General features: G+C 38.4%; 1 protein-coding gene across 3 annotated transcripts in view; it reads right to left on the reverse strand.

Moving 5' to 3' along the window:
- Positions 1-17,507, reverse strand: part of rnf213a (ring finger protein 213a) — a 48,584-nt gene that overhangs the window by 4,911 nt on the left and 26,166 nt on the right. For all 3 annotated transcript variants that reach the window (XM_041777699.1, XM_041777697.1, XM_041777698.1), the window contains 32 exons: positions 17,357-17,481; positions 16,674-16,787; positions 16,467-16,591; positions 16,237-16,359; positions 15,993-16,069; positions 15,671-15,824; positions 15,457-15,598; positions 13,125-13,316; positions 12,902-13,032; positions 12,658-12,815; positions 12,368-12,574; positions 12,039-12,226; positions 11,815-11,935; positions 11,145-11,245; positions 10,862-11,044; positions 10,217-10,383; positions 9,371-9,473; positions 9,160-9,274; positions 8,777-8,984; positions 8,455-8,651; positions 8,227-8,349; positions 8,017-8,127; positions 6,334-6,576; positions 6,170-6,245; positions 6,026-6,060; positions 5,832-5,932; positions 5,572-5,728; positions 5,281-5,443; positions 3,619-3,713; positions 3,138-3,389; positions 318-450; positions 47-130 (listed from right to left, as the gene is read on the reverse strand). In XM_041777699.1, coding sequence (XP_041633633.1) covers positions 47-130; positions 318-450; positions 3,138-3,389; positions 3,619-3,713; positions 5,281-5,443; positions 5,572-5,728; positions 5,832-5,932; positions 6,026-6,060; positions 6,170-6,245; positions 6,334-6,576; positions 8,017-8,127; positions 8,227-8,349; positions 8,455-8,651; positions 8,777-8,984; positions 9,160-9,274; positions 9,371-9,473; positions 10,217-10,383; positions 10,862-11,044; positions 11,145-11,245; positions 11,815-11,935; positions 12,039-12,226; positions 12,368-12,574; positions 12,658-12,815; positions 12,902-13,032; positions 13,125-13,316; positions 15,457-15,598; positions 15,671-15,824; positions 15,993-16,069; positions 16,237-16,359; positions 16,467-16,591; positions 16,674-16,787; positions 17,357-17,481 — 4,504 coding nt within the window. The remainder of the gene's footprint in view (positions 1-46; positions 131-317; positions 451-3,137; positions 3,390-3,618; positions 3,714-5,280; positions 5,444-5,571; positions 5,729-5,831; positions 5,933-6,025; positions 6,061-6,169; positions 6,246-6,333; positions 6,577-8,016; positions 8,128-8,226; positions 8,350-8,454; positions 8,652-8,776; positions 8,985-9,159; positions 9,275-9,370; positions 9,474-10,216; positions 10,384-10,861; positions 11,045-11,144; positions 11,246-11,814; positions 11,936-12,038; positions 12,227-12,367; positions 12,575-12,657; positions 12,816-12,901; positions 13,033-13,124; positions 13,317-15,456; positions 15,599-15,670; positions 15,825-15,992; positions 16,070-16,236; positions 16,360-16,466; positions 16,592-16,673; positions 16,788-17,356; positions 17,482-17,507) is intronic.

Consider the following 17,507-nt stretch of genomic DNA (forward strand, 5'->3'; position numbering starts at 1 on the left):
TCAGTGTGAGTAAAACAAAATGAGACAGCTGTACAGGAATATTTACCGTTAGTTGCCAAAGAGACTCTGAGCTGATTCCAGGTTGTGAGGAAGATTTTGATGTGTTTCTCGTACCAGGCTTTAAGAGAAACTACACAAATGAAGAAAAACAAAATTAAATGAAGGTTTACACACATTATTGCAGTTGTACAATAGTTTTATTCTCAGAGTTGGTAGCATTTTTAGAACCATATTTATAAAAAGTTGATTAGATACTGATTGGCATTTGTGTGAAAGACTCTCACAGAACTTCTGATGTAAACAGTCAGTTTTCATACCTGCTTTCTGACTGTGGAGGAACTCAGCAATGGTGCTGCAGGTCAGCTCAGTGACGTTTTGAAACTTCTTGACCAGATCTCTCTGCAGGACGAGGATGTCAGGAAGGTGCTTCACAAGTCGGAGCTCTGCCTCCTAAAAATCAACATGCATCAGCGGCAATCCCAGTTTAGACTGGCTTCATCTTTAGCCCCAGACATACTTCACTAAAAATCATAAGGCATCATAGACATGTTCAGTGTATTCCTGAGCTCCCCCATGATATTTTTGAGTTGATTTATTTTTGTAGGAGTTTTATTTATTTTTCTACATTTATATTAATACTGTTTCAAATGTGCATTTGATCTGGTTTCAATTTAAATCACAATTTTGGCTCCACATGACCATGATACAAGATAATTGTAATCAATAACTCACTGTCCTACATGTCTTGTTACACTTACTCTGTTCAAAGATTTCATCAAACGTTGAATATTTCAGTGTTTTTTGAGACATATTACAATGAAAGTAGTTCTTTTAGTTTATTCATGACGATTATTGTGTTTACTTCCCTTATTTATATTCATTTATGACTTGTTCAAAGTGTTGAGATTATTTAGGTTGGGCAAATACATGTGATGCAGATATTTATAACCAACGTTTAATAAATTCTCAACATCAATCTGAATAATCATAATTATGATTTTTGGCATAACTGAGCAGCTGTGTTTGTTCCCTTCTACAGCAGGCCTATTCAATTAGAGGCCAGGGGCCACATGCGGCCCAGAACCAACCCCCATGTGGCTCAGCCTGTGGTCATGCCAGAGATGCAGAGGGCAACCTTTTTTGCAAGTTTTCATAAATTCCCACAGTATTTCAGACCATAAATGCAACACTCCAGGTAGCCTAACAGTCTACCTACAATGCACTGCATTGTTTTGAAGCCTGGCTAGCGATGCTGACAGAAGTAGCCCCAAAAAACAGAGTATAAAACATGTCTTTTTCAACTGTGGCTACAACTGTGCAAATTTAGTTTTTATGCACTTTAAGATATTCCTGGGTAAGATGTGACCAAAATTATTATTTACGGAATATAATTTCATTATTTTCATTCTATTTATTCTATTTTTATTCAATTAAAAAAATACATTTTTAATACCTTAGGTTATGTTCAAATGCAGCTCCGCTGTTGTGTTTTTATGCACTTTTTGATGTGCTTTTGTCATATTGCTAAATTTAAAAAGGAGACTATGAATAAAAGGTGCATATTTTTCATCACATTGATCTGTATTGGTTCCAAATTCTAAATTACCAGCTGCTTACTGTGCGCCGAAAATGTCCGGCCCAGTGACATTTCTTGATTTTAAAATTTGGCCCAGTTGAATATGTAATTGAATAGCCCTGTTCTACAGCATTAACCCAATCATAACTCTTTCAGATAACTTTTCATGAAAATGTTAATCCTGTTGCCACGTTTAACATGAGATTACAATTTTTTATTTTAACTGTCTTGGACTGATGATCATTCTGGTGTTCTTTTAGGACTTCTACTAATAAAAATAATCAGCTAAGCATTCCACATCCACACTTTGCCCCTTTCTATGTAAAAACATTTTATCAAGTGAATGACGATAATTAGGAAAGATCCAGTCTTTAGCTATTAAACTAATAAAAACTTAGAAGTTTAACCATTATCAGGAGCTCAAATCCAGTGGTCACTGAGTTAAATCTAAAAGTTATGACTCTTCTGAACAGGGATTAGCAGTTTTACATTAAAAAAAATAAAGTTATAGGTGTACAGGAGTGTCTGTTCAGACAGTCAGACTAGAGAAACAGCACCATCTTGTGGCCATAGATGTCAAACACCATCAAAGACTGTACCTTATGTGTGTATTATAACTTTGTTAAATGAGCTGGATCTTAACTTTTTAAAACATCCTTAGTACTTAAATGAATGTGAAGAAACACAGACACACACAGACAGACAACAACTCCTGCTCTCTCAAAATGATCACTGGCTTAAAGTCATTAGTCACATCCCCAGTCCCACATTTGACCACTTTTCTCTATAATTTTATCCTAAAACTACAGAGCTCTTCTTTTAAACAACTTTGTCATTTGAGACTGAGAAATATTTTGTAAATAATGGCCTTAAAATCTCTTGAAGCACATAAAACATTGCAATAGCAATCATCACAAAACTCCAACTGTATTCTGATCTACCGCCATGATGATTGATTGTAAGAATTTTAGAAATAAAAATTCACTGTGTATTTTCATTGCATGTAGCACCTTCATACATGTTTGTAAACTTGAGTACATTGCAGACTTCAGTCATTCCATGCAAATGCACCACACCAAACACTGATGTCAGGGATAATTCACAGATTATCAGAGGTCCGCAGGTCCATCAGACCTGTGCAAATACTACTTCAGGGCTTGTTTTCACCCAGAGAGTGGCATGGTCACTCTGTAGAGCGGAGAGTGAAGCTGGACTGCTCTTATTAATTGTGTAACTGCTGTAGGTTTATAGGGGCTGAGATGAACATTTCAAATGTGAAAAACTTTGATCACTTAGACCTTCTTCCAATAGGATTTTGGTTTGACATTAAGCAAGGATGGTGCTCTTAGCGCTCTTTTACTGAATCCAACAGAAAAAGGTTACATTTTTCATATCTTACAAATTTGTGGTTAACTCTCACAATGGCTGGATTTGAAAGGTTATGTAATTTTATAACGTTCAAGTTAAGGAGGAGCTTTCCCCAAAGAACAGCTGTAAAGAGGACATAGAAACCTCCATGTCCTTTAAAGTTGGTCTTAATATTCTGTAACAGTTTCTTTACCTTGTGCAGGAATCTCCACAGCACAGGCAGAGTGTCTTTGCCACCATTCTGCTCCACAATGTGGGTGAGGCTCAGCAGAGACACTTTCTCCCTGCAGCTCCACACAGCTGAACGATGGATCAGAGAATTTTGAGGAAGTGAGGACAAGAAGAGGCAAGGGTCCCCAAATATGAGCTTCATGATTGGGTTGGCCGAGATTCTGGAGTCAGTTCTGATGAATGCGTTGACTTCCTTTAGCTGTCGGTCCAAGTGCTGTGGAGGATAGAACTGTGTTATTCATATATCATCAAAACAAGTAAACGTATGTGCCTAAATCATGTATTTTTCTTTTTTTTTTCAGTTATCTCCTTCTTTGAACAAAAAGCCAAGAAGTTGTGCCACCAGGCATCAGGAGCCTATTTGTTATATGTGTGGGCTCCTTGTACAGAGTTTGTTCATTTACCACTCCATTATTGTATGTCAATAAAGGTATAAGAGCTACCTTCAGCTGTGGTGTGATGATGGTGTTACTCATTTCCATCTCCCATGCATTTCTGGCTTCTTTGGTTCTAAGCAGGTTGTTGTTAGGAACAGGCCCTGGAAACAAAGAAAAACAGTTTAAATAGTGGAGCATTGTCAAGCTAAGGTGATTTATCCATTGAGAGGGCCAAAAGACGGCCTATATAACCTCAAACTGAGCATTAAATCATATAAATGAAACAAAAAAGTCATGATTGTATTATCATTACAATAACAACAGGGAACTATTCTGAAAACTAGAAAACATGACATGAAAGTTCTTAAGAAACATTGTGATTTTAACAACAGGTTTTTTTAAGGCCTGTCTTTTAAACCCGTATCAGTACCCAATAAAAACAAATCGACATTACACAATTCCTGACCACCAGAGGGCAGTATTTCACTTCCACTCCCAGTTTTTGAAAATTTACAGGCTCTCATTAACCAACCATTCTTTAAAGGAGATTTGTTCTTAAAACATTCCTGTCCAGAGGATACATTACATTAAACAGTTTTCTCACTTCTGACTTGTTCTTAGCTCAGAACAACAACTAAGATCACTCCAACGCACTCTTTTGAACAACTGAGTGTTAATACAAAAGGATGAAATGTTTGATTTTGCACTCATCAGCAATCCAACATGCAAGATTAGTAATGAAACAATAAAATCTATTTTTTTTATTTGATTTTACGGATTTTTTTATCAATGTAACACTTTTATACAGTTATACAGTATTACATGCAAGAACATGAGACTTAAATAGGATCAAATATAATTTGAATATGAAGTGTTTAATCTGAGCTGCAAAATATTAAGTCATGCATATAAATCAAGTACATGTTTAGGAGCTTTATCATTAAAGAAACCTATCTTCACACACAGATATTTGTGCATCAGCAGTGGTAAAAATATGTTTGAATGATGTTCATTTTCAGCATCAGGTTTTAGAATAAATGCATGTTTTAACCAAACATATTTCTTGAAAAAAATGCCCCCTACTCCATAACTGGCTTAACTTTTTTTTTTTTTTTTTTTTTTTTTTTTTTTGAATGCGACATCTGGAGTCCACCCTTTTCTTATTCCAAGCATAATGCATGTAATTTCTGAAGAAAGCACTGACTGAACCATGGATTTCACCCAATTAATGTGTTTGTAGCATATTTAATATCCACTACTGATGCTAAGAATAAAATTAAATCTTTCTATTTTGGTATGTCCACTTTAGAACTATCAAAGTATTCAAAATATTGCAATTGTTTTAACGGTTTATTAAGGTATTAGTGATATCTTGCTTCTTCCCCTCTCACTCTTATGTGCCTTCTGTGTCTGCACACTGTCCTGCAGTCTCATGCCCTTATATGGGTACAAAAGTGGTGTTTTCTATGCTAATTAGAAGAAATGTGCACATGCTTGCAGCCTAAGCACATGACATTGATCAACTTTAAAACACAGGTGCAAACGATTCAGCAGTTAAAGAACATGTCATGAATCCCTCATAAGGCCGGCCACACACTACAGGTTTTTAAGCCCAATTAAGGCCAGATTTTCCTTCCCTAACAATCATGGGGGTGTATCCCGAGTGGAGCCTTGTTGCGAACGATACTTTGTTTTCTTTTGAGATGTTTTTGTCCAGTTTTTTCTTACATGCTTGTTGCAGGAAGCTGCTGATGAGCAGGTGAATTGCGCTGACTGTGTCATCTGTCCCCTTCCCAAGGGACTTGATAAGATGCTCCATGTCCTTTTGAATGTGAGCAAGAAGAAAATCCCTTGGGTCAGGCACTGGAGGCTTGATGATGGCATGAATAGCCTAAAAACACAAAAAGCAGATGAATAAATGACAACACGGCCATTGCACTGTTTGAGGTTTCTCTTTCAGCTACAGCTTGAAAACTTTCATGAGTGTATTTCAGGGCGGACACTGTCTTCATTAGCTACCTGTGGCTGGCAGCAGGTACCAAGCAGCATGGCCATGTGAGTGAGCATGCGAACAATGGTAAAGGGGACAGGAGAGAGACTCTTTGTGTCCAACATGTCTGGATTGTCCCTGCGAGTGGGGTGTCCCAGGATGTGGCCTGTCTGAGTGCGGTCAGCCCTACAAGAGGACAAAACAGGTAATGACAGATTAAATACAATCTTTAAGAATTAAATGTTTTTCTCTTTCACAATCTTCCTGTTCAAGATTACTGAGCACTTACTGCAGCCCAACATTGTGAAATCCCTGCACAGGAACGTGATTCTGTCCTCCAATCACAACACCACAGTCCAAACAGCGACTTTGTTCCATTGGCTGACCACACTATGAGAAGGGCATGAAAAAAGCTATAAATATTTAAACATTTTAAAAAAGAGCTTCATTATAAATTAATGACACTGATCAAAAAGCGCATACCTCTCCAATCGTGCAGGGGTGACCATTTGGACAATCTATGGCAGGAACAAAAAGCTTTTAAAGTATAACAAGAGTCCAAACAACGTTGTAAACTAATGCACAGTATTTAAAATGTGAGAATATTTTTTTCTTAAAGTTACTTACGGTACCAGTGCAGCGGCCCCATGGCTTGTTGAGCTACTACTAACATGTCCTCAGGCATGGTAGGCAAGAAGGCCACCTGTACAAAATGATAAAAAAGTATAAGTATTTCTTTTAAGAATAGGGAACATTTTCCTTAAAGAAAAACTGATTTTAAATTTAAATACCTGCATGTTGGCCGGTGCCATTGCCAGCTGCTGCAGAGGTGTTAGGAGTCCCTGGTTCCCACAGAGCAAGACAGCTGCCAGGTGAATAGTCAAGTCCACCAGCACACACCTAGCACCAGACGTCCCAGGAGGAAGAACCAATGACTTGAGCTGATTGGTCACCATAACTTCAGCAAACTTTTTCATCTCTGGGCTGGGGAGGAACTTTGAAGTCTGGATGTAAGCCATGAGGGCCCCCAACTGCTGTAGGAAGAGGAAACATTTATTTAGATATACGAGTATGTACAGTACTGACAGAAGAAAAAACTGAGACAAGAACAATGCTCATTCATGTTTGATAGAGTGTGAGCAAAAGCCCAATTCTCAAAAATTTTTGGAACGTTGTGTTAAACGTGAATAAAAATAGAAATCAGTAATTTCCAAATCCTTTTTAACCTACATCAATATTTAAAGAGCACAAGCCAAAATTTAATGTTCAATACTGTTTTGTTTTTTGGAAGATACGCACATTCTGAATTTGATGTCTGCAACATGTTCCAAAAAAAGTTGGTACAGGAGCATGGGTTGAATAACTTAGTCTTTTATCAATAATCTATAACCGTCTCAGGACTGAAGACACGAATTGTTGGAAGTATTGAAAGTGGAATTATTTCCCATCCTTGCTCTATGTACATCTTAAGTTACTAGACTGTGGAGTTTCTTTTGTCTTATTTTATGCTTCATTATGAGCTGTTAACTTTAATGGGGGACAGGCTGGACTGCATGCAAGTCAGTTTAGTACCTGCACTCTTCTACTGTGAAGCCATGCTGTTGTAATAACCACAGAATATATGCATTGTCTTGTCGAGATAAGCAGTGGCACCTCTGAAAAAGATGTCTGAATGGAAGCACGTGTTGCTCCAAAGCCTCTCAGTATTAATGGGGTCTTCACAGATGTGTAAGTTACCCATGTCATGGGCACCAATACACCCTGATACATTACAGTTGCTGGACTGTGGACTTTGAGCTGTTAAAAATCTAGATTGGCTTTTTTTTTTCTTTTGCTGAGAGGAACTGATGGCCATTATTGCAATTAAAGCAAACTGAAATATGGACTGTTCTGACACTTTTCCTCTTTACTTCTGGCTATTTGACATTTTTGACCAGATGTGGAAACCTTTAAATTCCCTTTTTACACCCCATTATGGTACTATCACCTGTTACTAATTAACATGCTCACCTGTGGAATTATTCAGGTGTTTTTTGCATTCCACAGCTTCACAATTCTCTCCTTGCCTCCATTTGAACTTTATTGGAACATGTTTCAACCTCAAATTCAGCATGTGTATTTAAAAAAATATCAATATTTATCAGTTTGTATGTTAAATATCTTGTCTTTGTGCTGAGATCTGTTGAATTTTGGTTGAAAGGGATACAGAGTTTATAGAGTTTTATATAAGAAATATTAATTCTTTATGAACATTTTTACACAAACATAATTACATTTGGTTGGTTAACTCTTAATCTAGCTCTCCTCAAGTCAGCACCTGCTGATTAGGGTTGCCTAACACCCTCTCATCAGAGTATGGTCCCTCCTGGTTCTCCTGGTTCAGGAACAAGCACAATAGCCTCAGTGACTACTGCCAATATCACTGAGGCTATGTGCCTCATTTATAAAGATTATAGTCTAAATTCAATCTTTACCTCAGGCTTAGGATGGAAGCTGTCGTTGGTGTCTCTGTAAAGAGTGGTGACTTCTCTGTACAACGCCAGCAGAAGATAAACCGTTACCCACTGTGGTGAGCATCGGCATCCCTATAAAGACAAAAGATCAGCAAGATGGTCATGTATACACACAGATACAAAGTAGAGTCCAGACCTGAAATCACCAAAAAGAAAACGATGCAACTTTACCTCACAGGTCTCATTCAGTCCGTCCACTCTGCCTTCCATTACTACCTTTGCAACAGCATTTCTAATCGCCTTGTAGTCTTCCCCACAAACAAGATACTGGTCTATTGGGGTGGCTTCTTCACTCTGGGAGTAAAGAAAATTTAAAGTCACTTCAGGTATGTAATTTTAGGAATTTAGAATAAAAGACTGCCTTAATTTCAACGATTAGGCCACAAAATCACACTGAACCTTTTCTCGAACTTCCTCAGGGAAGAGCCAGTGCATTTCATTCACTTGTAGGAGTTTCATGACAAACTCCACTCCATGCTGGCTGCAGATCTTACGGATCAAATAGACACGAAACCAGTTGTTCCCACTGCGTCTGCACAAGTTCACCACACTGGTCAGGAAAAATGTGGTTCCATTTTGACTGCTCTCTTGAGCTTCTGGTTTCATTGAGATAAAGCAGAAAGGCGTTATTGCAACATGAACGTGATTCACAAGCATCTAATTTCCCAGTGACTGAAAAGTGTGTGGGTTTTTTGAGTGAAAATCCTCCAAATTACACTACCTGCGGCTCTTAGCTTCTCAATAATGAGGCTGGCAGCCAAATCCAGGTCCATACGCACTCTGGCCACCTGCTGCAGAAACTCCACAGTGGCTGTTTCAGCAGACTGGCCCTGCGTCTGCAGATAGTCAGTCAGGAAGGCACTTTCTTCCCACAGACACACCTCCTGGTCTGCCATGGACCTGAACTGCAACCTTTCAAACATTGAATCCTGCAGAGATAAAAAGATAAATCATGAAAATAAAACATGATTTCCAAAAGCATTAAATTAAAACATCTGTTGTGTTAAATGTACATTACTAGTAGCACAATCTACTATGATAATATTGCATTCTATAACAAGGAAAAATTTTATTCTTAAAAAATTAAATGTCTGGATTGCACACCTCAAGGCAGTTAATGTACAACAAGTACAGTTCAGTTTTATCCGACTCCTCCAAGATGTTGCTCTGCTCAACTGACACCAGGTGCTGCTGCAGGTAAGTTTTAACCTCATCGAAGCTTTGGAAACAAATTAAGAGAAATTAGATATCACACTAGAAGTGGTTACACCTTTTTCAAATTATTCTTGTGCATTTTAAAACCATAACACCTTACCTGTACTTCAGCAGGAGTTTGAGCACCACTGACCGAACCACTGGGTTTTTATCCACTGCGTCATCAAATGGGGAGAGCACCTTCGTTAAAATTTGAGGAGTGGCTAAAACAAAAGGAAAAAAGGAGAATCAAAGTGGGATTGGGCAGTGTACAATTTTTGACACTGTCAAACCTTCCCTAATTTTTCTGGGGCATACACTGCAAGCCGTGAAAGTGTTGTCCGGCAGCAAAGAAGAATTGACTTCCGGTTTATACAGCTAGCATTTAGCATGGCTAAACGAAGCAAAATATATAGCTAAACCAAACAGAATTGGATCGGTGCATAAACTTGTGTACTCGCCGATACCAGTACTTGCATTTTAAGCAGCATCAGACATATTTCTGAAACTGGTATCCGAATCAGAACAATCCTAGTAACTGTGTTTGACTTTGCTGCTGCAGCATGAAGCACCTGTGATTATTAATGGCCTAAACTTCTTCATCTCATATCACTGATCTCCACTTAGAAATCAGCTGTGCATGTTTAACATTCTGATTTAAGACAGGACCAGGACATTCATCATGTGCCAAACTGGTCTAAAATTATTGGCAGGATTATATTTATCATGCCTAAAGCCTCTTCACTCTGGCAGTGGTGCTGCTGGTGGATAGCGACACATATTTTTAGGGAATCTATCGTAAACATGAGCGCACCAGACAGCACTGTCTTCATGGCAATCATTAAATTGAGGCTATTTTTAAATACCCCAGGATACAGCATTACTGTCTTACTGTCCATTCCTAATTCAGGGCTGACAGAATAAACAGACACACACAGTAGTGATCAAAGTTGTCACAGTGTCCTACCCCTGAGGATGGGAACAGGGCTGGCCTCCACCATGAGAAGGGACAACAGATGGAGAATGACATCTGAACAGGGGGGAGAGTTGTCCTTGAAGCACACAGTGGAGACCAGGTCAATGAAGAAAGCATTGCAATGCTTCCTGAACTGAGCATGATGGTTGATAAGAGTCCTGCACAAAAAGAGACAAATGTTTAGAAGTTTATTTTCTAAATGTCATGTCTACACGACAAAGGAAAATAAATAAAATGCATTTCTGGATTACTTATCCTTTAATTAAGTATTAGGGCCATGGTAAAGACAAAAAAATCAGGGATTTTGAGAAAAAGAGAGTTGTTTTGTATTAGAATAAATTTACTGATAACATGATGAGAATAAGGTTTTAATTCAATTCAAAATAACTGATAGTTTTCTAGCAAATTTGGACTATAGTTACCCTAAATGGCAGTCTATAAAAGGCATGACCAACAGCCAACTGCTGTTGCTTAATAAGGAAAATGGAGAATTCGCCTTTATTCACTTGTTTCTGCAGCTCTTTTCTCAAATCGTATTATCTTCATTCTTATAATTTAGGAATTGAATCTCTTGTCTCTTTTTTCTTCATGCTGCCCTAATAGTCTGTCATTCCAAATCCAAATCCAGCTGCTAACCTCATTTCCTCTGAAGGAACCAAGGGAAAGTCATCCTTCACTGGCTGCATGCACAGTGGACAGTACATCTGACCAGGAGCCAACCACTGTTTGATGCACGCTAAGCAGTACATGTGGTCACATGGCAGGCAGAGTGGATTTTGCGGGTCTCCCATACACACTGGACACAGCGTAAGACCAAACCTGGATAAAACATTTAGAACATGAGAAGAGTCTTTGTGAGGACAAAGTGACGCCCTGATGATTTTCATGTGATTCAAAAGATCCAAAACTGGATTTCTACCTGAAGAAGCTGTTGACTGCTTCGTCTTTACAGGTTTTCAGCAGAGTAATGACTGCCTCAAATGTCTGCTTCATCTTAGGATCTGAATTCTTCTCCAGTATCTTGATTAGAGAGCAGAAATTGAATATTTTTATTAGTGATTGATTTCTGTCATCCTTGCATGCAGTCTTATGGTAGAAATGGCCACACGAGATGACTTTAGGCAAGATTTTTAGCCAGGGGTGCCCTGAGTGGAGGCTCATCTTATTTGTCTAAATAATGCTCAAGTATTGTTTACACATTAATTTTACTGTTCCAAATCACACTAGAGCCAGTTCATAATGCCTCAGACATAAATCGTTTTATGATTTTTGCTGCAACCGTAACGTGTGCCAGGACAAGACTTCCATGTTTTTTTTTCTTCTGAAGGCCCGCTTCATCACACGAGATTCTGCAAAATCTTGTGAGTAGGGAATGATGCTGAGTTAATTGACAGGTTGGCAGGTGTGTGGTCTCACGGTCTGACTAGGCCGTCTAACGTGCGCTCAGAATTATATGATGAAACTGTGCTTGTGTCAGTGGTTTCTCTATTTTTAAAATTGTTGGAGATTTGAAAATCATTCTGAGTGCGGCCAGTGTTAGTCTACCAATAAATCTGAGAATTTAAGTAAATAGAAAAAGACAAACCAACCTGGCAAAGCCCTCTTGTGTGTTTCAAAACCAGAGGTATAAGCTTTCTGTCAAGATCTTCAATTCCCAACAACATGTGCTCCACAAACAGCGAGAGAGAGAAGATCCGGTTCCATCCAGATCTACGAACAAAGGAACAATATATGAATGACCCAACATGTCATCTAAAGACCACCTTAGAACAAGCTGTGATCAACTAAGTATTTTATATCAAGAATAACTCACTGGACTCTACAGACAATCATCTTGCTACGCTCTCCGTAGCGTCTCACACTGTCCTCTGAGCAGATCAGCTCAATGGGAACTTGCAGCTTTTTAACCCTTCTGAGCCAAGCTTGTCTTTGGGCATCTGTGTTCAGGACTGTAGGCTCCAGGTACTCCACACATGCAAAAGCAGCGTACACATCGAACACCTTTGACACAGAGGGAATAGCATCACTGAACCAGAAGGACAATGTAAATAATAACCACAATGAGATAACTGCATGCCCGAAATATCCAAAGTAGACTTTAGAGGGTGTTGTTTTAACATAAAAAAAGCTTCAGACTCTCACCAGTTCATCCCTATTTCTTGCATCCGGTATCTGCAAAAGGTGCTCCGACACCTGAGGCTCTATGCAGATCATTCTTGACAGGTTCTGCAGCCGGTTTTTGAACTCATGATAAGCAGCATGGACCCATGGGAGAGAAGTCACTGTGTCTGTGGCGTTAAGTTGTAACCGCAGCTCATTGACACAACAGTTCAAAGCACCACACAGGATCTGGGAAGTCAAGAATAATTTGCATAAAAAATGCACACACCATTCCACAGACGTACTGTAGTTTTAATAAGTGCTTTAATTACCTGCAGATCTTCCTGACAAGTCACGTTCATTGTCATAAAGATGAAATCCTGAAGGTAACGGTGAAAAAACTCCTTCTGCATTTCTTGGTCTGCTTTTTCGATGTAGCGTCCAAGGGGTGTCTTCCAATAGAACTCATCAAACTCCAACTGAGTTTGGCCTAAATACATTCATATTCAATGTTAAAATAAAACAACATTATAGTGGTTGGCACGGCAAATATGTGAAGGGATTACAAACCATTACCCTCATGCTGAAGTGCATGGACCCAGAGTTCCTCTAGGTAGTTCCTGATCCTCCAGCTGAAGGGCATGCTGCAGCTCATGATCTGATCCTGCGCGATGTTGTTTTGTACGACGATTGTTTTGGTCTCATTGCTTTGAACAGAAAAATTGCAAACCATTTATACACTTTATGTGCAAATGTAAAATTCTGTTTAATGGGTGAGAGCATTGTTACCACCACTTACTTATGGTCCAGCGTTAGATGTGGGATTTCCAGCAGTTTTTCGTCGCTAAAGATATCCAACCACAACTTTTTGACAGATTCATCACATTTGCTATCAAGCAGGAGGTCCAAGTTTCGGTCCCTGTCGATGACTGAAAGCAACTGGGCCAAGAAGGGAACCACCACAGCCTGAACACGCTTCCATAGAGTGTTCCTGTAAAAACCATCAGATGTTAGCTCTGCACACTTGACCTTCAGCAGTATTTGACAGTACCTACTACACAGGCAGTAAATTAGCCAAAATGTATTATGTAGTATGAAATATCACAAACAAATGCAAGATCATCATTATGCAAAAAATACAAGATGTCATACTGTTTCAGAAAAATTCTAATGTAAGAATTGGACCAGTCTACCATGGCACAATGCAAAGCAACAGCTGATCAAATGACAAGACGCCTGACAGCAATAGCGTGAATCTATGGCTACAGCATCAACATTTTTAGTATTAGCTTCAACTTTGTTACATTTACAGTGTAGTAATCTGAATCAAATGCCAGCTAATTCACTCTGAGTTGTAACATGGCCATTACACATTTCAATGTAAATTAAATCTTTGTGAAAATCTTCAGTATCCAAATGAATCGCTTCAACTCTTTCTGGACCATAAGTGGATGCCACACTCTGGGAGAATTAGCTATTAGCTGGGCTATTTTTAATGTGTTTTTAATTTTTAATGCAGACTGTTGTGTGCAGCAGTATTTTATTCCTTGTCTGACAGCAGTAAGTGGGGCTAGGCAATACGGCTAAAACTTAATTTATCATGGTATTAAAAACATCAACAAAAAAAGAAAGAAAGACAGAAAACATATTTAAGTGCATATCCAGGTGTTAAAATCTCCAAGTCTCTGTGTTAACTTTTCTCTAACTGCACTCGTAGTTTTAAGTTTCATTTCCCTCCTGCTGAGGCGTGTCAAGTTGCCACAGGGGTTTCTACTGAAATTCTACATTAAACTTAATGACTTTTAAACACTTTTATCAAGACCCCCTTCATACATTTTAAGACTCTATTGCATCTTCACTTTCTAAACAGTCACTCAACAGTGCTGTTAATAAGGCAAAAACATGACAACAAAGAAAATACCACAGGTATTCTTACTGTAGTATGCAATTTAGGCTTTCTTGGAGCATTTTGAGATTAAACAATGAAAAAAACATGATGCCATTAGGAATCTGAATATCAGGTATAAAAGTAATCATACCACAGTCTTCAAGCACTTATTTACAAGTTTTGCAATACAGTTAAAGCTAAAAAGTAGAGCAGTTTACATTAAGATTTTAAAAGGAAAAACACAAGCTATAAATGCCCACTGCAGGATACTTATAATACTAATTTTTCATTTTCTGATTTTAAAGCATCATTGATCACTTTTGTTGCAGCTGATCAGCCATAGCTCAGTTTAATAGAGTTGTTTTAACATTTATATTTTATTTCCATATGACTATATGTTCTGTAACCTCTTTAAAATAAAAATTTTAAACAAAAAAAGAAGACCTCATATTCTTGCATTTAAGACTTTTTAATACTTTTTAAAAGCCTCAACTTTAGCTAAATTGATCAATCAATTTTTAACACTTTAACTTTAACAATTTAAGACCCTCCAACACCCTAACAATACTGCATTTCCTGACATGGGAGTTCAAAACACAAGCACTCAGGCAAAATAACAACTCTAGACTCTTCTTGTGAATAACACAAAATAAAATATCCAGAACTGAATCAGCGCATTAATCAGGGACGTAACAGAGATGTCAGTTAATTTACAGAGCAACCATGATCACAGCTGCTACTCTGTACTCGTTTAATACCACAGCACGCTTCTTTGAATCATGGGCTTATCACAAACGAGCAAAGACTAAAAACACTTTTAAACAGCTGTTTAAGCCATTATATACAAAACACTGCAGCACTGGGTTCGAGATGATGCAAGCTGATCCATTGCATCTCCCAGTTTTTGATAAAACCCCAGACATGCTGACACAGACACTGTGCAAAGTGAGCACACTCGCTGTGTCTTGCCATTATCAAATTTGGAGAGAAAGGAACGAAAGTTTGACCTGGTTCCTGTGCTGCATGTTAATTACAAACAGAAACAGGGGATGTTTGACTTGTTACCTGCTGCTCATTGTGCATAGGCCGAAATCTAAACCAAGTGATGACAGAGTTACATAATCTATTCTGTGGCAGAAATTTTATGTGTTGTACCATTTACTGCCCTCCACTAGAAGTAAGTAGTAGGCAGTTTAAAATACAGCCATAGAATTTTTTTTTATCAAGTGACTGAAGTCCTCACCTAAAGGTGCCTCCTTCTTGCAGTGCATCGATGTTTGAGGCCTCCTTAATCACCCAGTTGCTTTTGATGGATGAAAAAGTGTTGCCATCATGACATGACAGCAATGAGTGGAGATGCCTCTTCACAATTTGTAGAAATTCACCTAAAAAGATATAAACTGTTGGAACAAAGCTCCTGTTGTAACATGACAAAACCACTGAAGAATTGTAAGTACCTTTCATTTTGTCATTGTCACTGAGGAGTGTCAGCAGGATCTCAACTCTGTTGGTGCTGCGGATGCCACTGTCCACCTGGTCCCTCAGCATGCTGACTGCACTCTGCACACAGCTCCTCAGCAGTGCTGTAGTGTCAACGGCGCTGTTCCCATCCTGGTGACGCAAAGCAAACCAGGATGGCATGACAATGACATGTTTTTAATACCAAACAATGGCAGTGTGGAGGCAAGAAAATTCACATATTTGATGTTTAAGTCGAAGCAAAAATATAAAATGTTTGTTTGTGGTTTCCAACAAGACAAAACATTTGAATTACTTTACCTTTTCATCTAACTGCATACTTTCTTGCACTGCATCTTCTGGCTCATTCTCAGTGTACATGTCGTCAACCTCCATGGCTGTAGAAAATAAATACACTCAGTTTAATTCAATCCCTCCAATGTCTCTTAAGGCTTTATAAAAATATTCTTTTATGATTTAATGGCATATGTACCCAAGAAAATAGTGAGTGAGAAAGAGGGAGAGTAAATTATTATGAGATTTAATTCATTCATGAGTCAGTTACCTTCAGGAGGACTTGTCTTTGTTTCAAACATCTCACTGATTGTCATTTTTTGCAAAGCCTTGATGTCTGACACAATCTCTTTGGACTGTCTGAGGTCATCGATGTGAGCTGATCTCCAAGGGCCTGTGGATATAAAAATGTCTGGAATAGTTCTCTCATAATCAAGCATACAAATAATAACTGTAATCATAAAGCAAGCTTGATTTAATTCACAGGTTATTGTTTCCCACCTCCATGAAAGCCAATGTAGGAACTCCCTCCTTCCATTCTTGGCAATCTAGTGATGAAGTAGACGAACAGCTTGCATCCCATGCTCTCCTGAGTTATCTTGTTGATTTCATTTATGGACGAATACCTAGAAACAAAAGCAGAACCTAATATGGAAGAATTCTCAAACAGTGCAGAATGCTGATAGAAAAAAGGAAAGATGGACATACTTTGCAGATGCAATGAGATTGGCACTCTGAGATGCTTCAAAATCACACTGAATGATGAGGATTTTGTTGCAGGGTCCCGTGTTTTGGTTTCCATTATCTGCTGTGAGGAAGTTCCTAAAAGAAAACAGAATCTTGACTTTAGAATGACATTAGGTATCAGGATGACAGTAATTACATGCATTTTTATAAATAAATTTTCCATCAGCATCTTTACAAGTTGGAAGTGAAATGCATAAATGCTAAAGATAGCAGAAGTTGCATTGTCCTCTGCCTTCAGGTATCACCATAAGCTAGTGGGATAATGTTTGTTGCATTCATTAGAAAAGTGAAGCACAGTTCAAATTTACAGAGCAGTAAACTTTGCCCGTCTTTACAACTGTTGCTTTCTAATTTTTCTGACTAGCTGAAAGGGCTCATATTGCCTCCTACCAGAGCAGAGACACCCTTGAAAACATTCAGAGGGGTCAATACTCCTTTGAAAACAGCCAAAACAGAAATTCTACTAAGTATACAAAGACCTCAAGTCTTAATTTGCATGTTTCATGTAGTTCTCTTCACTTAACAGTGTCATTGTATTGTATTGTATTATTGTTACCTTATGTGAGATTAACAAGAAATTCAAGGGCCAAGAATCATTATCATTATCAAGTAAATCAAAAGTGTTCCCAAACAAATGAACAAACCTGATTTTCTTTAGGAAGGACTGCTCTGTGTCAAACTGCTGGAGTGAGAGGAGCTCAACACCATGCAACATTTTCTCCAGTGGTTCCAAGTCAGATGCCGTCAGAAGTCTGGAGAATGTCGTCACCTAGGATTTGAAAACACATGTATACA

This window comes from Cheilinus undulatus, linkage group 21 (genome assembly GCF_018320785.1).
Source record: "Cheilinus undulatus linkage group 21, ASM1832078v1, whole genome shotgun sequence".
Classification (NCBI taxonomy): Eukaryota; Metazoa; Chordata; class Actinopteri; order Labriformes; family Labridae; genus Cheilinus; species Cheilinus undulatus.